We start from the raw sequence: 26,065 nt of genomic DNA on the forward strand, positions 1-26,065 counted from the left end.
GGTATAATGTAACTTACTTTTTATTTATATATAATAAGCATATAGAATTAAAATGTAAGTTATATTTTAAATTATACAGATTTTATAATATGTTTCTAAACATTATAACATTATATTTTTACTATCACTCTGTTCCTTTCCTCTCCAGTAACTTCCGCAGAGGTGGGCAGTAATGTTGCTCCTGTAATAAACAGCCTGCCTCCAGGGTTAGGAAAACCCCCACCACTTCTGCCTGCTGGATCTGGACCACCACCACCAAGAGAGCAGGCAAACCCACCCTCAGGGTCTGGAGATATACCCCCAGGCCATCACAGGGGATTGCAAGGTTTGTTTTTGGGGCACAGGATAAAATACAAAAAATATATATACATATGTATATACTTGGGGTATAAATTTTTTACTTTAAGAAAAAATTATTTAATAATTCATTTTTTAACCTGTTTATGATGCTCATTAATACATTTAAATGCAGTATTCCCTGTGTTTCCAGGCTCATATCCCAAGACGAAACCACCTCCTTTGCTTTCAATGCAAAATCTAAAGCCACCTTCCCACAGATCAGCTGCCCCCCATAGTCTTTTACCCTCTCGGGTCTCTTCAGTCTCACACAGTTCTTCATTTAGTCCCCCATCTAGAGGGCCAGCAGCCCCTCATAGTCTTGACAAGCCACAACCTCTTCTAGGCCTAGCACCTACACATGGGCCATCCTCCACCCGCGCCCCTCTTCTTGACCGTGCCCCTCTGCTTGAAACACCTCTTGGTTTCCCGTCCTCTAGAGGACTGTTGCAGCATCCGGGGTCTCATTCATCACGCGGGCCACCATTGATGTGTGGACCACCTCCACAGAATGGACCCCGGGGTCCTAGAGCACCACCACCTTCACTCAGGAGCCTTCATATGGGAGCCCCAACAGGTCAGCATCTTCTCATGAAGTTCTTGTTATGATGGCTATTTAGAGAACTATTGGTATGGAAGGATCTGTCACTAATTTATTTATTTATTTTTTTGGTTCTTGTTGAACCTTTTTTTTTTGTCCATGTTCAGGTCCTCGCCCACCACGACGCCTGCTCCCTTGATTCTCTCAGGACACCTGATTAAATCATAGGCCAGTATTGCCACTTGGGACAGTTGTTAACATTTTGGACTTAGGCAGTTTTATGGTTTATATTTTTTAGGAATTTGACTTCTGTGTTTTCTTTCAGGATCCTATGAGATGTTTAAAGATGTACTGGTATGGAAAAAAGCCTCAGTTGTGTTCTCTTTATTTCCACAGGTGTAAGCTAATTTTTAGAATAAATATGAAAATTTTCAGTGGCATAAATCTGTGAGAGATGTCTTTAAATATCACTGTTCTCCGTACAACGATTGAATATATTCCAAATACAGTTTTTGGTGTGAGGCAATAATATGAGACTATTCTGAATTTTGGTAGATTGTAGAAGGTTCTTGATCTCCAGGAGCCAGAGATTTTTATTTTTTCTAATTTAAAAAAAAAAAAGATAAATAAAGTGCATAATGTTTTGACATGCAGTTCACTTATTAAAAATGCTCTCTCTCTCTCTCTTTTTCCCCTTCATGTTTTTTGTTTTTATTTTTCGAATTTTGGATTTTTTTTATTTTTATTTAGATTTTTACATTTCTAAAGTGTGAATCCAGCCCCTAAACTTGAAAACTGTTCTCCCTTATACACTGAAGGCATACCCTTAATAGCTTAATAACTTTTCCAGATAGACACCACCCATCAATGTTTTTTTTTTTTGACTGGACACAAAATTCTGTGTATAATTCCATGTTTCTGAATGCAAATTTGCTATAAATTCAAATTGGATTGTGCCATCTGACTACAATTTTCAGGTCATGCCACAAATTTTTGATTGGATTCAAGTCTTTATTCTTTGGAACGTTGTACCTGAACAAAGGGGTTGCTGTCTGGCTGGCTGATACTGGCACCCTTCGTGGATTTTGGCTCCATCTGTGTTGCCCTTGATGGCAACAAGTTTTTTGTTTCTCTTTGCCAGGAAAGAAACACCAGAGCAAGATGCTGCCACCACCATGCTTGACAATAGGGTTGAGGTTTCATAGATCATAAGATTGATTAGTACCAAACATAGATTTTGGTACTACAAATACAGAAACAAATCTTTCAGACCAGTTTTGTGAACTGGATCAATTGATTAATTGAAAAGATCTGACTCAAAATAATTAGTCATTCTAAAAACGGACATCACAATTTTTCTTATATGCACCCTATGGCTTCAGAAATCTTCAGAAAACATGGCTTTAGTGCAGAAGTCATACAGACATTTATGATAAATTCATTTATCAGAGTTTTATTCAGAGTTTGAATAGCCAAGATATTATGCAAAAATTAACCTTTTGTGTCCACTGAAGAAAGTGGGTGAGTATATAAGAAACAGGTATTAGGTGAATTATTCCTTTGATATTACAAACCAGACACAGAAACAGGTGTGTGACTTAAGTACAGCATTAAAACAATCTGATTGTTCCTCAGTATTATAGTGAGGTTGAAAAATTCATCACAATGCTTATGAGTTTCTTAGTATGGGTGATTTAACTAAGGGGACATGTAACTAACTGCTTATATGAACTCCTTTTAACATTTGGTGGATGGAAACGAGAGACTCCTCTTGATCCCAACATCACAATCTACGAGACATAACATGAGAATGGAGTAATTTGGTTTGGAAAAATAAGTAACTTTATAAATCTAAACGGTGCCAGAAATGTAGGTAAACTATGGAAGTCCATTTCTGCCACATAAGAAGGCAAAAACATTTTTTTTTGACACTTTACATGATAATTACGATTTTTCGTTTAAATTTATAATTATTTATGCCATTATTATTATTATTACCCCAGAATTCTAATTTACCAAACCATGATTTTTGTTCTTATGGAGCGGAAATCGGCTTGCTTAGTCAACATAAACAGACAGAGGAAAAATAAGTTTTTTTTTGTATAGAAATATTTTACGTCTTTTAGAAACCGTACAATGCTGTGTAAAAACCAATTACGTAACCGTTGTAAAAAAAAAAAAGAAAAAAAAAAGTAAATTCTAGAAATAAATCAGAAAGTCTGAGTCACCATTTACTTTATTGAATGGAAAATGAATTTTTGGCTAACTTCCTTGTGTGCTTCGCCTAAGAAAGCAAGAAATACCATTTAGAAACACGAGGGTGAGTATAATGACAGAATTTTCATTTCTAGATGAACTGTCATTTTAAATAAGGGGAGGTCTTGATAATGTTACAATTAAATATAAATGTTTAACATTTTGTGTTTTTGCAATATGTTAGACTGTTTAATCACCACAGAGGTAAAAATTAAACACTATATAATCTACGAGACACGACGCTAATCTGAGTGTGAGCTCATTTTAACCACTAGATAGCGCTGAAGACCTACGGAACATACGTTCAACATAGCAGTTCAATGTTTCATTTATGGTCCTTCTGCTTATCAAACCTCTAAACATCCATTGCTTTTCTATTACAGACATTTTCTTCTCAGATTAAATTTGGTTATATTTTATTTGAATGTTTCATTTGAAAAGAGAAAACACTGAAATGCGGCATTTAATACGATTTAAATACAGAATGAACCCTACAAATTGTTTTCGTTCTCTGGAACACATTGCTAGCGTGAATGTATTTCCCCTCAATAACAGTAAATATAATTTTCTCACGCAAATTAACCATTGGGAGATAAATCGAAGGCTTGCTACTGTTCCTAGTGCAATTTCATAATAATAGGAATCTGTATTTGTGAAGTGTTAGATTGCGCACATCCTCCAATTTGGGAAAGATAATATTGCTTTCAGACGACATAATGTTTGTGTTTGAGGACAAATATAGATAAATGTAAATTACAAACCAAATATAGAAATAAGACTTGATAATTTAAAGGCATAAATCACGCTAGAACAGTAAATGCTGCTCAAGTGAGAAAAAAAAAAATCAAGAGAATGAATGCCCTTGTTTTAAAAGGTATATTTTAATATCACACAACGTTTTATTGTCACTTTTCAAAGCAACTCTCACAAAATAGATGGACTGCATCTTGTCCTCAGTCTCCTTCAAATTGCTAAGATTTCACATAAATGTTTCTTAGGCCTTGCGTGAGAACAAAACTAGTTGTGGATGAATCTGCACAGTCATGTGTGTATACAGTATACACTGCATGTAAATCCTAATGGCAAACACTGTCAACAAATGTGTGTATGTCTTTAGTAGGGCATGTTTTACAGCTGTTTGTCTCTCCACTCTCTGATCACAGACACTCGACCGCAGCTGTGAAGTATCCATCACGTTTCAAAGTAATGGAGGCCCGGTTCTGCTTAATTTCACCAGCTGGGAGGTGTTGATTGGGCCTTTTTTGGGTAAGTGAGCAAAAAACGGCTCCACTAAAGCTGATAAATGCAATAGGAGACGGAAGGATTACCAGTCAAACGGAGTGAAACCAGCTTTCGCTGTTATGGAAGCAAAAGCATGCCTCATTTGTGTCCCACGACATGTGATTCAGTTACTGTTACAATTCTGCAATCACACAGAATCACTTTTTTCCCCACAGAGACACACACTTGCCATTCCAGCACAACTGGATATCAATCAAAATGTATCACTATGAATATTCTTGGCATTATTGTGTTAGAATTCACAGATACCCAGGTCGTCTTTAAACGCGATGTGCTTCTTTGTTAGGACAGCACCACACTGAGCTCCTGTATGCTGCTGTGAGTGAGATCTTCATTAGAAACCTTGAGCCCTTCACCAGGATCTGTGCCAGGTACTCGGTCTAACAGCCAAACATGTTGATAATTAAACCCCTGTAATCGAGAGGTGTTATCACAACAATTAACAGCAAAAATGTGAGGGTATGAGCGAGAGTCTCAGAACGTGTGGCTTTGTACGCAGTTCCTCCCTTTTTTTAATTTGATGGAAAGGTTTTACCTTCACTCTAATCCTTCGGCTATTTGTTTAAGTGCCGAATTATCTGTGCGTTTTTGTTTTGAGTGTACATTTTGCGCAGTATTCCTCTATCAAACCATCTTGGGAGGGATTTGATGTGGGGGAAAGCGTACGAAAACATAATTTCTCTTCCCGTCTTTTTTCCTGAAAGCACATTTGTCTCTCTCCTACATTCCCTAATTCTCCAGACGTGTTCCAACCGTTCTCTTTTTTCGCCTCTCCCTCCCCAAAGTTGGCTTCCTCTGCCCTCGTTCCTAGGCATCAGCTGAAGACCCAGCAAGGCCCCCATACACAATGAGCTTTAATTGGGTTAAGTTTGTCCGCCACAGATAACATTTCTCTTTCTGTGGAGAATAAAACAAATTGCTGGCACTAATGGCACTGTTTAATGTAGCTCTTTTTATTATGGATGGAGGAAATTAGGAGGAGACTCCCAACAGAGAGCTGATGTCGTGGGAGTGAGTGCATTGTTGCAGCTCATCAGAAAAGTGTTTTTGCTGGAGCGCCGGCCTCCCTGCCGCCGTTGCTCATCTCTCTCTCTCGCTAAGCCCTTTCATGTGCCCTTTTGAAAACACGGCCGTGTACCTAAGAATTGGAGCGTTAAAGCATATAGCCTGTGCGATCTGACATGATCGGGCCCCGCGTTTGCCGCCATGTGTTCCGAACCTGTTCTCCGTCCGCTGTTTTTTATGCTTTAATGCCCTAAGTCCATAAAGCTGGTGTTTCTTTGTGTAAGTCTGGGGCAAGAGCCAGGGAAACGGGGGCTGGAGGGGGGCTTGTTATTGAGGTTTTGGCACAAGACACGTTAAGCCTAAAAGCCTGAAATTTGTTCTGCATTGCTTTCGTTTCTGAAGAGGGTCCCCCTTTTTCAAGTCAGACGTCTCACTGCAGCAAGCTAATGGGATGCGAGGACAGATGCACACCCTGGCATTTAACACGCCAACACCTGAGAGTGTTTGGAAGACAATCAGCAGTAAAAATGTAATGTTCAATCTGGATTTTTATGGTAGCTAATCAGGACTGATGAAGTAGAGGGTACATTAAAGTGCAGCCGAGCGGTCAGCCCCAATCTGAGTTTCTGCTCTCCACCTCTCAGTCGTGTGCCCATGTGCACTCGGCATCAGCACGGCTGTCTGGGTCCGGGGTCACTGTAACAAACAAAACGTGCTGTTTTAAGTGCCGCGCTGTCCTTATATGGACAATTAGGCAGCATATTTTAGCAATCCTATATTTTGCTGATGTACACGTTGAGACAATTAAAAGCTTCTGGCAATGCTTTCCTGACATTTTTTGCTTTCATAATAGATTCTATCAGGTCAGGTCACCGCAGCTCGGTCCCGAAAGTAAAACCCGAATCGAAGGAAGCTAATAAAATGACACATTTTTTTGGGCTCTGCTTCAGATCCATTAGCTACAAAAGCATTTGTATTTTCAACCTCCTTGTACGGATTGACAGAAGTGACACCGTGAGCGTGCGCCTCTCCTGTACTTTGTTAACGAGACAAAAGAGTGTTGGCTTTGCAGTATTTAAATCAGTTATGTCTAATTATTTCATACAAAAATAGCCTATCTAGGGCAAAACCAATGAGATGTAACATTGTCTGTGGAGGGGGGACCTGGAGGAGTTGGCGTGAGTTCAGCTGAACAGAACAGAACAGAGAGAATACACTGTAGGCAACATAAATATAACATGAACTCTCCAGGCTTGTGACAGTACAATGGGGGAGTGTTTAAGGGTGCTTTCTGGGTCCACACTGTCCAATGGATGATAGTCGCATAAGAATAGCAGCATACCTAGGTACGGTGAGAAAGGAGACGGATGAGAGAAAGGACAAAACGCTGTTGAGCTATTGCTAAATTATGAATAATCGTCGCATGAATAATGTAAGGGCATCAATCTACCACCGTCCCTGCTGCATGAAGGAAAATACTAGCCAATACGGAGGCCATTTCAATTCAGTTAGCAGTGAAATGAAGTGTTGCAAATGCCTCCGTCCTTATAATGTCCAATGAGAGATTTGCTTCCTCTTCTAAACATTCAAAATTTTCAAATCGCATGCAGTCATCCAAGCTCAAAAAATGATTTGCCACTCATTAAAATCGTCCTAAAATAGCAACGGCGTCTATTCCAAACAGGACCACCGCATTTGCAGTTCACACCTCTTTTTCTCCAGTGTCTTAATTAATTTCATCCTCATGTCTTGTAAGTCTTATTCTGAACTGTTCATTGTGGCACAAGAAAAATGCAAATCCGTAAAAAGATGACAGAGGGTGTAATCGCATGCTATGTGATTTCACAATGCCACTCTTTCAAACCATTCATGTCTCGGCTGTCCTTGACCCTTAAGGAGCTTGTAATGTGAGCTATTTTCCTCCTTTGAATTTATCCAAAGGGACCACTGCGGTGAGCTTTCGCTCCTTCGTGCCAGCGGCCTCTCTCTGGGACACCAGAAGCCAATTTAAATGCAGTCTCCAGGCGTGCGCTCAGACGAGACAAGAGGGGCCCCGGTCCACCGCAGGGGGTCAATTTTAAAGGCCGCTCTGTGGCTCCGCGGGGTGCCTGGCTCAATCTGCAGGATATACCACTGACCGAGACAGGGTGCCCACCATGTTATCCATGACAACGGTTGAGCAGCTCCGGCGCGCTGCGTGTGATTTTGACCATTTCTTAGGTTGATTTTTGCACAAATTTGCACATTCTGCGACTGCGCTTCGGCAGTACACGCAGACGCCAGACAGACGCTGTGGGGACTAAAAATACTGTCGAAAAGGCCTAATCCTGCCAAAAAGAATGCAACAAGGATCCTAGGAAAAGGGGTTAAAAGTTAATTAAAACATATCCCATAATACCAATGAAAATAAAACAACACATCTGATAATATAAAACATTATTTGCATATGCAGATGTTTTTCAAAAATAAAATGCACGCACTTGATGTTGCAAAGGCTAAACACTTTTTTTTTTTTAACTCCATTACAAATCTGATCTGTTTACTCACCCTGTTGTTGTTTTTGTAAAACTTTCTTTTTCTCAGTCACCATTCACTTTCATTGTATGGGGGGAAAAAGAGATGCAACGAAAGTTAATGGTGACTGAGGCTGTCAGACCTTAACATACAGCCTAACACCTTTTGTGTTGAGCAGAAGGAAGAAAGAAAGTCAAACCGGTTTGGAACAACGTTAAATGATGACACTGTTTTTATTTTTGGCTGAGCTGAACTATCCCGTCAATCTTATTCGTTTAAACGCAGATAAACGTGTTGCAAAGGCGACGTAGAAATGATAAATGTTCAAAACAAACTCCCCAAATAGTCAAAATGTCATCGTATCCAATCGTCAGTTAAACGCTGGAGTGAACCCGAGACGATGGCACCAGTACAAGGAGCGCAAAAAGCGAATCCAGTCCGTCTTTTTTCTTGCACGCTGCAGAGTTTCCTCGAAGCTCCGTGTTTTGGCCCCGATCCGTGCTCCAAGTTAAGCTGTAGTTTCCATGGCTGACCATGGTTTGGTGCTGTTGGCTCTCTCTGTCTGCTCAACCCAGGCTGTGCGGAGCTCCCTGCGGGATCAGAGCGCTCCCCCGCCGGGACCCTACTCTCACATCCTCCTGCTGGGACACGGCTACATTTCCAGCCAAGCCTGGCTTTATTATGTGTGTCTGCGCTGCAGCCCCGCCAGCAGTCGGATCGGGAGGCGGAGGGAAGACCAGAGTCAGGACAAAGAAAAAGGGAGAGAGAGGCTAGCGACTAGAAATATTTACGGCTTTTAGTACGATAAAGAAGAAGAAGAAGAAAAATCCGCTCAGGTGAAAATGCTGCGTAAAATGCCATTGAGAGTGGCACCTTCGGAAAAATAACAGCGAAGGAGGGCGGTTCGGCGGGATCACAACGAAAAGAGACAGTTGCGACAACTGCAAAAAGGAGGAAAAACATTGCGAATCAATTCCGAAACACCGTCGAAGTGGCTTTTGCACATTATCGGCAAGTATTGTCGCCTCTCGCCACTGATCAGGTGTAATTTGGGCACGCTCCGCTTCTTCAAACTCTGAGCGCGCGTGCCCGGTCCGCCGTTACGGAGGAACAAAAGAGCGTTCGCTTCTCGAGCACGGGAAAAGCCGCAAGTTATTCGTTAAATCTACAGGTTGGAGAAGTTCAATCATTGGAATATCAGTTTCCATTGCCGTAGGCCTACTCTCTCTTCCTTTGAACGCTTCTGGACTAGCGAGACTGAAGTTGCCGCATTGCAACAGGCAAAGTGAAGAAATCTCCCAAGTATCAGCGCGTGACCTGTCAATATTTCTCGGAGAGGACAAGATACCCGTTAAAGAAAGTAAAATATTGTTGTTAACACGGAGATGTCTAGACGCAAGCAGGCCAAACCGCGCTCCGTTAAAGGTAAGCGTTAAGCGTTTTATGTTGGTATACGACAGGGAACAACTCACATGACCAATGAGATTTCATGGGTAAAAGTGGCGGGGATTGTGAAATTTATCGATTTAATGTGTTTGCTTTCAGTAGTGACATTATGTTCAGAGACTTTAAGGAGGCGTTTTGACATTGAAAGATAATTAAGAAACGAAACACTTGCATTTTGATGCCAGGTGCCACCAGGTCTTGTGTTTGGCAGTACAAGTTATCTCTTACAGGGAAGGTGCTGTACCTGGACGATTAGAAATGGTGCTTGAGTTTATTTTAGGTTATTTATTCATATTATTAGTATTTTAAATGGTATTTAAGCAATTTTATTAATTTATATTTATTTTTGTAAATAAACATTACTTTATACTCCTAAGTATTATTATATACATGTTTTGTTAAATTATTAAATGTTAACTTTTTTGTTTGTTTAATTTTTTAAATGTAAAAATAATATATATATATTTTTAATCAATAATACTGCTACTGCTCATAAAATAGACCTTGAAATAAGTGTATTTCCATTTTGTCCTCTTTGTGGAAATCCTAAATATTCTGAGATGTTTTTTCAACTCAATTTAGAAACCCCCCTCTCAGTCTGTAGTAGTATTGTGAATGGAATTTGATTCTCTATAGATCTCAGTTTGGTGTCCTTTGCTGTTTATTGTCTTGAATTTATTCCCGGTTGTGACTTTGACATGGCAGAATCAGTCACACACAGTCTCATCTCATTCACGCCCCTCCTACAAGACTCAACACTCACAGGCAGGTGAATTTAGGAGCACTAAGGCCTTCTGCTATTTTGTCTTGTCCATCAGCAATGTACGGCAGATATTGTGCTGCCGGTCGAGATATCACTTGGCACCCTCACCCCAATAGAAACCAGATGGGCTTTCGGGTGACCATGTGGCCCATATTAGTACCCCTTCCCCCAAATAATAACCAGTTTTTTGTTTTAATTAACAGCCGCAATCTGCAGAGGTTCATCAAGAGAGAAGAAAATGGTTGTAAGTTTACATAGAGTGTAAGAGGATAATATTCATGTCGGTTGAACTGGAAATACAGCGTGTTAAGTATCTGTTATTGTCACAGATATTTAACATTGACAGAGACTGCTGAGTGCAGATCAGTCCTAAACAATGGCGTTGAGTTGTTTAGGAGAGATAGAGATGAGAGAGAGCAGTCTTTTTGACCCTGTAATCAATAACATAATATTTTTTTTATTTTGACCAGCTTTTATTTTTTACATGCATGAAGTGAAATATTATGCAAATAAATATGCATCATCTTTTTTCTCCCCAATCATTAACTAATAATGTTTTTAGCTTGTTCTGTTTTTTTCAAGGCAACTGCAAATGAAACGTTTTGTTGTATTGCAACAAATACTATTGCAGTTTTCTATCGAGTATGCATTAGCCTGCTGCAGCACAGAGGTTTGGGGGGTAAACAGTGATTGTACTGACTCAGCGATGCACGTCAATCAGAGGCCAATTAAACATGTAAGCAAGGCTCGCTCTGTCCCTATCTCAGCCCAGCACCTTTAGCTTTGATTGCTATGCTCGGAGATTAGAACGGCACCAACAATATGAGTGGTATGCACAAAATCATTCATGTTTTTTTTTTTCTGTCCCGGTGTCTAGTGTATTGGCTCGCTCTTCCAGAGGTTAAGCTTGTTTGTCATTAATTTCTGCTTTGATATCTTAAAATCTGCAGGTGTTGTGGCTGTAGAAAACATATGCAGGCACATAGAGAGGGGGGTTCCTCAAAAAAGCGTTGCCCATTGTCACGTTAGACCAGGGATTATTTTCCAGTAACGGAAGTCATGCTCTCACATCACATTACATTAGAAACTGTGATTGCCAGTGTTATTCGCGCGCACAAGAGCGAGAGAGAGATTATTTCGAGAGGAAAAAGACAGCGAGCGTTCGTCAGAGGGGGAGAGGGAGCTGCGCTTATCAAAATATTATTTCTCTCAATTAATCCCCTTTTAATGTGTGTCTATGCACTGAGTTAGGCTGTGGCATTCCTGTTTCATATCTCCACCGTCCCCATGAGTGTTTCATGCATTATGTAGCGATGATTATTACTTAATTACACATTAATAAATCCCCTTAATTTGCAGGACATTAAGAGGGGGATGAATGCACACGACAGGAAGGGAGACAGTGAGGGCACTTATTTCAGTTTTTCTCAGTGTTGTTTACAGTCAGTCGAATCAAATTGGACATTTTATTCTACGAAAGGGAGAAAACATTCGAGTAATGCTAATCTGAAGCTCGCTGAGAATGAAATCTATTGGCATTATTCCCCCCTCTGCCCACTGACACGAGGGTCTTTTTGGGTACGTGGGTATGTGGATGGGTTTGTACCTGGTTCATGTGTTGAAATGTCGAATGCATTTAGCTCTTCCTGCAGAATACGTTATCCTTTAGCAAGTGTTTCGATAGGGAATTGGGTAATTATTCGCCGTTTTGAATGTAAATTTTCAGTTGTGCATTTCAACAACTGAGGGACTGTGGGAAGCAAGGGATTTTCATACATAGATACATGACAACAGCGAGTTGTTTTTGCAGGGACATCTAGATAACAAATAAAGTAAAATGTAATTTTCTAGTAATTTTGTAGATTTCTGAAGTGAGGTTTGAAGTTGTGGATTTTTCTGTCTTTAAAGAACACTGCTGAGATTTTCTGTTGTATGATTTCAGTGATATTAGTTTTTTTCTTGGGGAGCTGTGTTACATGTTAGAGGGTAAGAAAAGAGGCAATGAAGCTGTAATGTGCTGTTGTTGATCTTTTTTTGGTGTGTGTTTATGTAGCGGTACAGATCTCATCTTTTTACTTTCCTCCATTTCTGGAACCATCTGCTTTTAACATTAAATGGCTTTTTTATTGTCACCTAGACTTTTGGCAATGGCGCAGAAGTTTCATTGGTCAGTGGGCTGTTGTAAAATGCTGAAGTGAGTTACCATAGGGCTGCAGAGCCACAAATGAAGAGATCAGGGAACGAGAACCCCCAGTGTTCTTATGCATCCACATTTGTGTTTTTCATTTTGTGCTTTGATTGGTGTGCTGTTTTCAATTTTTTGTGCACCTAATCACTCTATTGCATCTGTTGCACATTTTCAAATAATGGTTCATTGAGAATAATAGATTTAATTTATTTTTAGTAAATATTTCCATTCACTTTTCTGTTGTAGTGCCTGAAATTTTTTTTTCAAATGTTTTCCTAATTATGTGTTTAATTAAACATTCTTTTAGTGATTTTTGTATTTTTTTAATTCAAGCTTTTTTAAGAAATGACAATAATAATCTGAAATTGAGAAAGCATTTGTTTCAGTTCTAGACTGTTTATGAGAAGAGTGTAGTATTTATTTTGTGTGTGTGTGTTGACTGTTAGAGGGTGTGATTTTGAGATAATGGGAGATGAACCACAAAATTGATTTTTATGCTCTTGCTTTTTTGTTTTCATTGACTTCACAGCATGAACAATTAGTTAAACAAGTCTAAAAGTATTTCATCAGAACCAGGAAAAAAACGTAATTGCGCACAGTTTGACAGCAGCTGAGGTCTTTTTTAATGGCTTTCTTTGGGTGTTGATGCGACTGGTATCATGATATTAAGAGGCATGCTTTTCTTCCACTCTTTAACTTTCTTTTCAAGTCAAATCGTTATACCTTTCCATATCTCGAAGCAGTGACCCCTATTGGTGTGGAGATCATGGCGTAATTCATCTGGTCTGTGATGGGAGGAAAAGGCGGGTGGGTTTGGATGTGGGTTTCTCCCCGGTGGGCAGTGTGTCTGCCAATGACAACTCCTTATCAGCAGCCTGCCTGCTAGTTTTGTGGGGAAGAATCTGTCTTAATGTAAGAGCTCATTCGTAGGCTCTGCCATTGTACCGGCTTAGCCACAAGCTTTATCAGAAGGCCTGGGCTCAGTAGCCCGGAACCGGTGCTCACTGTGGACCCGCTCCATGCCACGCTTCACTTCTAAAGAGAAGGCGTCGCTCTGACGCCCGCTGTTATTAATTCTGTTTGTGTGGTTGGCATTCCCTGTGCCCCCCTCTTCCTTCCCCACCAAGCCTGCCAGCCAAGGCTCCCCTGTCAGGCCTTCCCGGAGGATTGCGGCCGTTCTAAGATGCAGCGCTCTGGAACCCAGATTGGGCTGCTGCAGAGGGCAGATTAAAACGTGCTGGAACAACGCACAGAGAAAGAGTCTCTCAAAGCTGCTCGTACCCATGTAGATTAAACATGGCAGCCATTTTCACCTAGTCCGCCGAGAACGTCGGAGAATTTTGTCGAGAAAGCACGTCGCGGTACGTCTTAAAAGTATTCTTTTACATTTAGAAAATTAAGTTTGGTGACCAAGAATAGGAATTTGAGTGACGTTTCATACCATAAGGCTCGTTTTATAATTTGGGCCTGTCAGACTGTCGATGTTATGAGGTGGGGAGTGGGTTACTACTGCTCAAAAGTTTGGGGTCAGTAAGATTATAAAAAAAAGAAAAGAAATACATTTTATTCAGCAAGGATGCATTAAAGGAAAAATGGCAGTAAAGACATTTATAATGTTAAGATTTCTATTTCAGATAAACGCTGTTCTTTTTAAACTTTCTATTAATCAAAAATGTACCACAGTTTCCACAGAAATGTTAAGCAACTCAACTTTTTTTAAATATTGATAATAATAAGAATGTTTCTTGAGCAGCATATTAGAATAATTTATGAAGAATAAATCAGTGACACTGAAGACTAAAGTAATGGCTACTGAAAATTCAGCTTTGCTATCACAGGAATAAATTACATTTTCAAACATATTAAAATAGATTTGTTTTAATGTGTAAAAATATTTCAGAATGTTTCATTTTTTCCCCCCCCTGTATTTTCATAATAAAATGTTGCTTGTTTGAGCAAAAGATACTTCACCGACCTCAAACTTTTGAATGGTAGTTTATGTCAAAAGTTTTTATGTCAATATGTATTTGTCTGTGTGTAATTGACTGTTCCTGGTATTCAAAGATGCATTAACGCTCTCTCTACTCTTTCTCCTCTCCGGGTGGCTGCTCTACGACCCTGCCCCGTCTCGCTGGGCTGTACATTAACATAAGGAAAGGGGGCAATTAAGCCCACTCTCTACACCTGGCTGATGCATATATTTATTGGCCTGTCTCCCTGCTGGACAGGCTTCAGGCCTTGGTCTCAGCTTTTTGGGGTGGTGATTGAAGGGCTGCAGAGGTCATTAATGAGGAGTGCTTGTGCTGGTTTGACCCCTGCTGTGCCCCCCAGAGTCCCTCTGACCCTTCACCAGGTCATCTGGTCTCCCATGGCAGAGCGCTCAGGGAGCCATCCTAGACCAGTGAAGGACTGGTATAGCTGGAGGTGAAATGTTTCTCTGTGTGTGTGTGTGAGAGTGTGCATGCATGTGCCCACGCACTGAGAAATCTCTTGAACGCTTGTGGCTCTCTCCAGAGCTGAACCTATCGATTTCACAAGGCCTAAAAAAGTTTTCTAGCAGCAAGAACAAAACCGCTAAAACAAAGATACGCTTACAGAGTTGAGTAGCCTTGCCCTTTCAAACACAGATGGAGTTTGACTCCTCAAAACGAAACTTTTGAGTAATTTGCAGAGTTCATCCAATGTCAGAATGTCTGGCTGTACCTAGTTTCAGATCTTCTAGACAATTATGTCGGCGAATAAAGAGGCGTAATTAATTTGGCAGAAAGATAAAAGACGACTCTGACCCTTCACTTATCAATTAAAGTAACTAGTTTTAAAAATACAGACATGGCTAATGATAACAAAGCGGCGCTTGTCAGTCTGCTGTTTCGTCACGGGCAGATTATGTGTGCGAACCATGGGTCTCTGAGTTGGGTTAGTAATGCCTTGATAAATTGATTTTAAGGCGTGAAGCTTCTTCGCTTTATCCTGAGGCTAGTCTGGAACCTAGCATAGAAGCCTTTTTGGCTTAGAAAGAATTAGCCTCCATTGTAAAAGACCCTCGGTTCTTCTAGCCCGCCTGACTCCAGAGAAAGACGAGCCCTTGATCCTGGAGTCAGACGTGTTTTCCTTATTTTTCTTCATCTAATTCCCCGTCAAACAGCAAGTCCCCCCCCCCCCCCCCCCCCCCCGCCCGGGGGGGGAATATGAAAGTGAAAGTGACGTGACATGTGGCGAAGTATGGTGACCCATACTCTGAATTAGTGCTCTGCATTTATCCCATCCAAAGTGCACACACACAGCAGTGAACACACACACCGTGAACACACCCGGAGCAGTGGGCAGCCATCTTTTTTTTTTGCTGCGACACCCGGGGAGCAGTTGGGGGTTTGGTGCCTTGCTCAAGGGTACCTCAGTCGTGGTATTGAAGGTGGGAGAGAGCGCTGTACATTCACTCCCCCCACCCACAATCCCTGCCAGTCCGACTCTCTAACCATTAGGCCACGACTTCCCCCACAGCATGGCACAGCCACAATATAAATAAAAAATGGCACTTCATATCAAAAAACATGTTTAAAGTAACAAGAAAGTGGAGAAATTGGATGATTTCGACTTAAACCTGTGTCCCTGAGTGCACAACGGCTCTTACGTGTCGCAAACACATGCGCCACCCACTGCGCCATGGCTCTCACAGGTTTGTTATTTCTAAAAGTAGTAATTTCCCCCCCAAATCTGTGTTTTAGATGGTTTGTTAGAGTATGTGAGAGTTTTATGGTGCTTATCTGGGAGTGTTGTGTCAAGAGTGATGACTCGGGCCACATTTATGGAGGTGTGTAGAAGCAAATTCACATCTACCTCTCTGCCAGCACACACACGACGGATCTGCATTTCAATGAAGCTGACATGTGTATGTTTGTGTTAGAGCACTGCCAGAGAGATGGAATTCACTCCAAACTGTGTCAAAACACTCGCCATATCCAAACCAAATCAGTTAACCTTATGTTATATCTTGTCGGCTTAGTCCCCAGGTAAAGTTCTCCATGCTACAGCCACAGCGTGTATTTAATCATCCATCTGCCGGTGCTCAGACATGTGTGTGTGTGTGTGTGTGTGTGTGTGTGTGTGTGTACGCCGTGGGCTGCTTTGATAGGTGTGTATCTGTGTTGTTGTGGTTGAATGGGATGATGATGGGGAAGAGAGTCTCTTTCAGCTACTGCAAAACAAAAAAAAATCCAGGGCCAAGAGAAGTGCGCAGAAATTATTAACCATCCACACACTTGTGCTCCCAATTCTTCTTTATTCTCTCTTTCCTGCTCAGCTTCTCTCGCCTAATAAATGCTTCATGTCACCATCAAACAGGGCCCGACTTGCTCCAGGAGAGGCAGAGAGAGGGAGCGGAAAGAAAGAGAATTGGAGATCGTGGGGCGTGGGGGTTGTGTACTGTGGGGGCCTTAGTGTTGATGGATGGATGGATAGATGGATGGCTGGATGGACAGATGTTAAAAATGTAAAGTTTTGACCTGTTCTGTAGTGATGGACAGGGGACCAGGCTGTCCGATTCTCTTTCTTCTATCTGGATCCAGCTCGGTCATTAAACTCTGATAAAATCCAATATCAGAGGTTTTGCACCACACTATCTTGAGGCAAAGTGTAAAACGCAATACTTTACACATTGGTACTGGAGTAATCAATCCGTAATTGGTTGGAACACTTTAGTCCAAGTATGTCGCACTCATTAAGTGTTATTTTATGACTTCTTTTATTGACAGTAACAGAAGTAACAGTGCGTTACATAATCACAATTAGCATGTTGAAAAGGGTTATAGTATTTTTTCCATACAGTGGAAGTAAATGGCTACGTCAACTGTTTGGATACCAGCATTTTTCTAAATATTTTGTTTGGTGTTCAAAAAAAGAAAGAAATTCATAGAGGTTTGGAATGACATTAGGGTGAGTAAATGATGACAGAATTTTCAATATTTTTGGGTGAACTACCCCTTTAATTTATTATCTAACAAATGCAAATGAAAAACTCTCCCTTCCTTATAATGTACAAGTGATTTTCATTCAAATTTACTTGTTTTGCCTAATAATCTAACGCTAACCTTTCATAAGTAACTAGTGTAATTAAATCTCTACATATTTAATTGACCATTATTTGCACTAAATGTATACTATCTATTTATATAATTTAAATAAATAGTATTTCATAGAATGTTCTACATTAGAAATTATTCAATCTATTTGTTTAGTAACTCTCAGTAAAAAGTAATAATGTAACTTTACTTTTAAAAGTATTGTTCACCTGCACCGCTTGTATTTATCTATGTCTTGAGACCGAGTTCTTTAAAAATTCTCATATACTAGAAAGGAAGATCCTTGAGCTCAAGGACTGAGCGTTATCCCCCCGACACACACACTTTCTTTCTATATCTTATGGTCATGTTCCATAATAAGGGTCACTGTAAGTGTGGGTAGAGTTCATTTAATAAGAACCCCTCCCACAAAATCCCCATACACAAACAAACATGCACTGGCATGGTCTCCGGCGGGCTAAACAAACAGTAGAAGGGTCTCGGAAGGAGCGTGATTGCAGAGTTAATCTGTCCTCTAGTGATGCAGGCCGGCCGCAAAGCTCCTTCAGAGAGGGACACATTGTAATGCCTAATCAAGTCTGTATCAAACTAAATAATGTTGTAGCGTGAAATTGGAAGCCGAAGTCAAAAAGCACTCCCCAGCCTGTACTACAGGATAAGGCAATTAAGACTCTCTCTCTCTCTTTTTCTCTCTCTCATTCTTTCTGTCTCCTGAGCAGTCAGGCTGTACTCTTACGTCTTTGTGTGGAACAGCCCTGTTCTATTTCTCCCTCCTGTTCGGTTGATGGTATTGTTGGTGGTGTACTGGGACCATCTATTTTTGGAGGGTCCCGAAGGCGCTGTGATCCAGGGAGGCCGTCCTCCTCCTAGGTCAGGGGCATTCGGCACGGGGCCCTCCACCTGCCAGAGGGTGTAAAGCAGGCATTTTGGTCGTTTTGTCTCCTTGAGTACTCTACAGATAAATCAATGGAGTACTCGGGGATCTGCGCTGTTGTGCATTGTTGGTCTATGAGCAAATGCGTCAGAAGGATGTCTTTAGCAAAATGTTATGCTGTTTTTTTTTTTTTTACCCACATGGCATGTCAAGTTAAAATGCTTCTTTAAAATATAAATTTTTTAGTAAAAACACATCACAATACCTCTGTATTCTGTTCCGTTTAGTTGCTCACCATCTAGATGAGTGAAAACATCCTAATTCTTGCAATTTTGCGATGCAGCCTTGAACTAAGTCAATGTCTACAGATATTTCCTTCAAAGGCCAAATTTTCCAATTTTTTTCTAATTTGAGGAAGTCCGAAGATCTAACTGTGAATAGTTCTATCTTTATATTTTCACTTTAATGGGACCCCAATATATTTGCACTTTAATGGATTTCACCCCAAAATGTAGTAGTGATGTAACGATTACCAGTTTGACGATAAATCATGATAAAATTCCCCACTGTTAGTATTACCGTTTCATCTTTTAATTATCATTAAAACCATATTAGCTTACCGCGATTTGAGCAACTCGCGATAAATAAATACTGTCCAGCATAAAGCACAGTTTTAAGTAACAGTCTCACGTGCACACAGCACGCAGAGTAGTTTCGTTTTGAGTGAAAACAGGGCGGAAAAGCTGGGAGGTTTTAAAAGAGTGCTAAGGGAATTATACAAATGAATATATGAATGAATTAATTATATGATTGTACCTCTGAAGGCTCTGACTGTCTTCAGAAACGATTCGATGGCATTTTGTTTTCATCTTCGCTCTGTAATACCTAAAGGAAGTGTTCTTAATCGCAATACTGCTTTGTCCACGGAGGTTACAGGAAACGGCTCTAATTAAACTTCTCCATAAGTGCCACCTAGTGTCAGAGAGTGGATTTACAGAGACTTATATTTACATTCAGCCCGTGTGCAGTTTCTGTCTGGCCAAAAACGGACCGAATTTGCATGCCCTGCTGTAAATTTTGGCCGGTTGATGAAAAACAAGCTTATGTGGATTCTACACATTTAAACAATTCAGATAAGTTATCTAGAATTATTTATGGAGCAGATAAAATACATATAATCATTTATTAATCAATTATCATTTTTACTTATATCCTTTCTTTATTTAAAGGCTGAAATGTGAAGTTTACCTTTTTATGAAACTTTTTCAAAGCTTTATTTGAACATTTACATTAGATATTTCAACATGCTATAAACTGTTGTCAGTCAAGTTGTCATTTAAAATCCGAACATCATTGATAATGTTATTGTTTTAGTGATCATGCAAACAAAAAGTCATTTTATTTGTTGTTTGTTGATTTTTAAATATAAAACTTGGTGAAGTGATTTATGTGTCGGTACTTTTTGAACATCTCCAGCACATTTTAACAATACCGTGATAATACTGATAAACGTGGTAATTTTGGTCACTATAATCGTGATAAGAAATTTTCATACCGTTACATCCCTAAAATGTAGTAAATTGTCATCATCATTTATTTACCCTCATATTACTCCAAAACTGTATGACTTTCTTTCGTGGCACATAAAAAGATGGGTCACAAAATGTTTTTTTTTTTTGTCCATACAGTGGAAGTCCAATGGGGTCCAATGTTTTCTCCTCCTTCAAAAAGTCTTCTTTTTGTGTTTCTTAGAAGAAAGTTAGTCATGCAGGCTTGGAACGATATGAGGTTAGTAAAAGACTGAAGTAAAAGACAGAATTTTCATATTTGGGTCAACTATTCCTTTAAGTTTGACATGCAAATTAAGGCTGAACACCCTTAATAGCATTAATATAATATTTTGAGATTTTAAGGGCAACTCTTATAAGCTTTTAAGAAACTGAGGAAAAACAAGATCTGCTAAAGCCCAAATATTTGACAGTATCAACCCACACAAAACTGATTTAATGATATTCAGGATTGAGAATGCGGACTCTTCTCTTAATTTTCTCTTAATTCTCTTTTCTTATTTTTTTCCTTCAGATTTTAAGAAAATCAGACAATATATATTGTGCACGTGAACCTAAAACTGTTGTTAGTCCATAGTTATTTGCACAAACAGATCTGATTGTATAAGACATGACCAAATATGTACACCTAAACTGCTGATTTATGCACTTTTTTGTGTATAAGGCAGCACAGCAATTTTATCTTGATTTAATCAATAAGGAGGGTCATATAAAAATGATAGACGTGCAGGATTTGGCCCGCGGGCACAAAAATGGTCACAAATTGCTGTCTGATGAACTGCTGAAAATAATGCAGTAACCAGTCAAAGCTGAAAATTTGATTCCTTTATGGCCTGTTTAGATGTAGTTGTTGAATTTTAATTGGTTTCAAAATGTTTTGAAATTTGAAAGTCCAGTGATGGAATTATTGTGCTTGCATGATAGTCCATTGTGGTTACTTTCGAATTCTAATGGCCATTCTTAGTGTAAAAGGTGATTTTAGATAAGGTGGGAGGTGTGTGGCAGTTTCGGGCTTTGCCATTGCCGTCCCCATCGCAGCCGCCCACCCGTCCCGTCCCCGTTTGATGGCATCATGGCGGGAAGAACGTGATTATGGTGCTCTCCCTAGCGAGCAGCGATCTGAACCTCGTGTCACAGTCGCTGACAGCCCCACACAGCCGACGGGATTTAATCACGTCTGCTCTCCCTCCATGTTCTCTCTTTTCCTCATTCGCTTTATATCGCTCAGACTCGGCTTCTCTCTGCCTTCCTCGATCCTTCTCTCTCTCTCTCTCTCTCTACACAGGTATATTGGAAACATTTTTCCTCTTGTCTTTGACAGGTGAGACAGATGAAAAACAAATTTCAGATCCGATCTGAGCGCCCCTTTAATCTTTGACTATGTTTTCTTCTAGTGAACACCGAAGCTCCGCCATGCTCTTAACGTGTGTATGTGATGCCATTGTGGTTTACGTTTTTCTTGAATCTTTGAGTTGGAGAATGTGCCTGGGTGCGTTTCTAAGCAGATTTGTGCCTCTGAATGTGTGTTTATGAGAGTGAGTGTGTTTAGAGTCAAAGAGTGTCAAGGTAAATGTATAAACTTCAGTGTTCTGCACTGTGTTGAAAGGCAGAATTGTGGTAAACTGATAAGACCCTGACTGCATCTTTCACTGTGTGTGTGTGAGAGAGAGAGAGGAATGCAGAGGAAGAAGGAGAGTTGACACTTGCACCCAGGGCTTTCCTCAGGAAACGGCTGCTGACGGCCTTTAGCCAGAACCTCGCATCGCACGGCCAGGAATGTGCCATGTGTGCGGCGAGGAGGGAGGAGTGTGAGAGACAAAGAATGTGTCTACGTGTGTGACTGTCTTTTTTTTTTTATGTTTGTGTCTTCTTGCTGGTAAATGCTATGATTTGGACTGGCATCACGGTGGAGGGTGTAATTTCTGGGTCACTTGTGGTGAAAAATTGTAAATGTAAAGATTAGTTTTAAACAGGTCTCCCAAACACTCCCATGCCATTCTGCCACACTGTTTTCCAGTGTGTGACCCTTTCTTTCTTTCTTTCTTTCTTTCTTTCTTTCTTTCTGTTTGAAAGTTTGAACTGGTTATTATATACGTTAAGGTAATGTTGCTGTGTAGGGTCATTCAAACATAGTATTGTTTTGAGAGTGTTTTAACCCACCATAGTCATTTCTGTTCATTAAACTCTGATAGGAGAAAGTGTTTTAACATCAAAAAATGACACAAATCATTTTTAAGATAAATGTTTTGCTTTCAAGGCTGTGACTGAATAGATATTGTCAGATTACGCTAGAACATGTTGTATTTGCGCTTCTCTGTGCGGCATTTGTTTGTCTGTCTCATCTTCATCTTCCGTCACATCAGAGGTGTTGTGGATCTCTAGTTGGCTCTTGTAAAAACATCAAAGTTACCCTCACTTCAAGCATTCTCGCAAACATGCAGCACACCTTAACGTATGTGAAGGAGATACAAAGAAAGAAAAAGCATAGAGAAATAGAAAGTACAACTCTATGAGTCTCTTCTGACCCGAGCCATCCAAGTTCTCCCAAGAGCACAAAAACTCAGGAAGACAACACAAGAGCTCTTGCCATCCTCCCACTCTTGTATCTGCTCTCTTTTTTCCCTGTACACCATTTCCTTCTTTTACAGTGTTGACTTCCTGTCCCTTAGTCCTCTAGATTTCATTGTTTAGATTTACTGGTTAGGGTCATATGATGGATGTGTTATGAACACAAAAAGCGCTGTCTGAAATAAGCAGTCTACATAACATCGAAATAATTTGTACTTTATATTTTTCATTTATTTTAGCTATTAAAAAAATAAAAAATAAATTCCAGCATCTCGAGCCGTAGATATGTTTTTGAACCATTCATTCATTTTTTTCCAGTGCAGTATATTATTGTGTTAGAATTAATTTCAAATAACTTTAATTGTTTTTAAACAGCCAGTAAATGTAGAACTGTGTTAGGTCGATTTAAATATGTGCCTAGTGTCACCATATGTGTTTTTAAAAGCAAGAGGCTGGACTCTTCTGCATTTTTAGAGTGATGTAGTGGTGAGCCTTTGGTTTGGGTCCAGTCAGTCCTCATTGTGTCCCTTTGCCATGTAAGCCTCGGTTTTCTCCCCCCCCCCCCCTTACCGTTTTTGGCCAGTGCTGCTGGTTTGTGTTTTTAAGGCCATTTTGTGCAGCGGAGCAGTTTCAGTGCTGATAAAAGTATTTGGTTAATCAGCTTCCCTCGCCGTCCCTCAGCCTAGGTTTGGAGGGCAGGCTATTGAAGTTGAAGCCCCTGTGGGAAAAGCCCAGGCTGAGAGATTGGCATGGTGCGCTACCAATGTTTGACCTGCGAGATACAGCTGGCAGCCAATGCATTCGGACTGCGAGGGTCTGAGGGCGAGGCTGTCAGCTGTGTCCCGTCCAGAAGGAAATGCCTGTACCGCCCTCACGGGCCGACCTCCAAAGCCTGATTGGACACAGTGACCCAGTTGAGCGATAAGTGCCCAGCAAAACTCCCGCTGTCCACGCTTCCGTGCTGCGCTCGGGGAATACTCATCCCTGTCACTCCATCTCTGCTGTCATTCCACTGCAACTGGAGTGTGTGTGTGTTTTCAGGGGCGGAGCTGTCACAGAATCCGGCCCGCATTCAAAACAGTTCTGGCTACAGGGAAGGAGTGAAAGAGAGACATAGACATATTGAGGAAACGGGCTCCTCCTACTGCTGTCAATGCTGGTGTGTCGGTGACAAATGGCTGCCTGAGTGTAAATATTTTTTTTTATGCCACATCTCTCATTGTCAGGATGGCAGTAGTTGTTTAGATGGTGATATTTTGTAGGTGTGGAAATCAGCAGGGATCTGGCGATACAATATTGCAGTATATTGATATGCGGAAATATGACTCTTCGTGTTTAGTTTATAATTGCAATTCAAACTTGCAAAAAATCTTTTACTCATTTCTTATCAGAGGCGGACAGTAACTAAGTACATTTACTTGAGTATTGTACTTGAGTATCTTTACCTTACTTGAGTATTATTATGTTTTCTGGGAACTTATGACTTTAACTTCACTACATTTGAAAGACAAATATTGTACTTTTCACTCCACTACAAAGTTGCTTCAGAAGTATTGCGAGTATTACTGGTACATACAACAATAATAAAACAGTGCATTGACATAAAAAAGGAAATTTACTTTTAAAAGCAAGTACTTCTGTACTTTTACTCAAGTAAAAATCTGTCTTTACAACTTTTACTTGTAATAGAGTAATATTTGACCAGCAGTATCTGTACTTTCACTCAAGTAATGGAGTTGAGTATTTTGTCCGCCTCTGTTTCTTATTCATTTTCAGAAAGACTATACTTTTTTTTTTTCTTTTACTCATTTCTCATTAATTTTCAGAGAGCCTATACATTTTTTTTTTTCAAATTATAGGCTTATTTATACTAGTGCTGGGAAACGATTAATCATGATTAATCGCATCCAAAATAAAAGTTTTTGTTTATATAATGTGTGTGTACTGTGTATATTTATTATGTATATATAAAGAGACACACATACAGTATATATTTTGAAAATAGTTACATGTATATATTTATTCACATAATTACTATTATATGTAAATATATTTAAATTAATATATAGTCATAACATTTTTCTTAAATATATACTTGCATGTGTATATTTATATAATAAATATACACAGTACACACAAATATTATGTACACAAAACTTTTATTTTGGATGCGATTAATCGCGATTAATCGTTTACCAGCACTAATTTATACTTTGAAATGTTATTTGATTTATACATTTATTTTAAATAATAGACTTATTCATAAAGTATAATTTAAACTTTAAACTTATGTATTGATTATAGATTTCAGTTATAGATTTATTTAATGTTTTAGCTATATATCTAGCTCAATCTAACTTTGCGTTTGTCTCATCTTTTCAGTTACTTTTTTACTTTCTCTCCCCAAGCCCCCCCCCAAATAATAATGTGAAAATATGTGAATAATGTGGAAAATAATGTGAAAAATGTGTCCATTTTTGGCTTCACAATACTAGGTTGGCTATTGCCAAATGCCTCGCAGTACAAAACACATCATACGACATTTGCCAATAAAGTATTATGAGGTAAAATATCACTAGATTTAAAATCGATACTATGAAATATTGATTTTTATAGTTTTTCCCCTCCTCGCCTCTAATATTGTATGGCTTTCAGACCTGATGCAGCAGAAATGTTGCAGTAATTCTGCAGCAATGAGTGTTACTACCTGCAACCATTGCTGAGGTCCAGCGGACTATATTGTGCTTATCGCTGTAGTAAACACACATTAATATCATACTCTATACAGAATGAGCAGTACATTTCAGCTCAAGGTATTTGTGTATGTGCTGCAGCCACCGTTTGTGTGTATGTGTGTCCGTTTTCCGTGTAGTTGAGTCCCCTCTTTTGAATGGCTTCATACCGCTGTGTCTGGGTATTGATCTTCGGTGGTTGCCTGTGATGTGTGTAGTGCTTACAGGAAAGAGCATATGTATTTTTATATGCGTGTTGGCAGGAGTGAATTGCACCATTCAGAGAGCAGGCCTATGAACGGGGCTCTCTTGGGTGTGTTTGTGCCCGCGTGTGTTTGAGTAAGTGCATGGGCTTCTTTTAGCGTGCTTGCCTCTCTCCGATCGTGTGTGTGTATGTGTGTGTGTGTGTGTGTGTGTGCATGCTCTGGCTCAGGTACGCCTCCCCCCTCTGTGCTGCAGCAAGATGACGGTGTCTCTGGAGGTCTGCAGGCCAGCGTCTGGAGACACAGCCGTGCGTGTTCCCGTCATTCTCCCTGCTATTAAAAGCTATTAAGCCATGCAGAACAAGTCAGGCTTTTATCTATTATTAATTATCTGGAAATGAAAGACACTCTGCCTCTCCTTCTACCGCTCTCCCTCTCTCCTTCATGGCGAGACTGTTCGTCAGTATAGGATGACCGTTAAGGCGTCATTAACCCAGAAACATGGCAGTGATGGACAGCATGCTGGATCTCTTCATTTATAATGTGTTTTTCTCCGTCCCGGAGAACGTGGGCGATGTGAAGCCACACATAGCGGCCATTAAAGCTCTACTCAGCCCTCTATGAACACCTTGGCAATTGAACCGCCAGTGGCTAGTAAATTTTTTAGTTTACTCGCCAGACTGATATATAT

At 40.0% G+C, this 26,065-nt stretch overlaps 2 protein-coding genes across 2 annotated transcripts in view; both read left to right on the forward strand.

Annotated features, from left to right (window-relative positions):
- LOC107686278 (nuclear receptor coactivator 5) overlaps positions 1-1,763 on the forward strand; it is an 8,991-nt gene extending 7,228 nt beyond the window's left edge. Inside the window, exons 8-10 of the mRNA XM_016483213.1 lie at positions 149-325; positions 491-913; positions 1,045-1,763. Of these exons, the coding sequence (XP_016338699.1) occupies positions 149-325; positions 491-913; positions 1,045-1,076 (632 nt within the window). The 3' untranslated portion in view covers positions 1,077-1,763. The remainder of the gene's footprint in view (positions 1-148; positions 326-490; positions 914-1,044) is intronic.
- A 6,454-nt stretch (positions 1,764-8,217) lies between these two features.
- Positions 8,218-26,065, forward strand: part of LOC107686332 (zinc finger protein 423-like) — a 52,066-nt gene continuing 34,218 nt past the window's right edge. The window contains exon 1 of the mRNA XM_016483299.1: positions 8,218-9,379. Coding sequence (XP_016338785.1) covers positions 9,340-9,379 — 40 coding nt within the window. The 5' untranslated portion in view covers positions 8,218-9,339. The remainder of the gene's footprint in view (positions 9,380-26,065) is intronic.

Source organism: Sinocyclocheilus anshuiensis, unplaced genomic scaffold (assembly GCF_001515605.1).
Source record: "Sinocyclocheilus anshuiensis isolate Anshui unplaced genomic scaffold, SAMN03320099.WGS_v1.1 scaffold481, whole genome shotgun sequence".
NCBI classification, from domain to species: Eukaryota; Metazoa; Chordata; class Actinopteri; order Cypriniformes; family Cyprinidae; genus Sinocyclocheilus; species Sinocyclocheilus anshuiensis.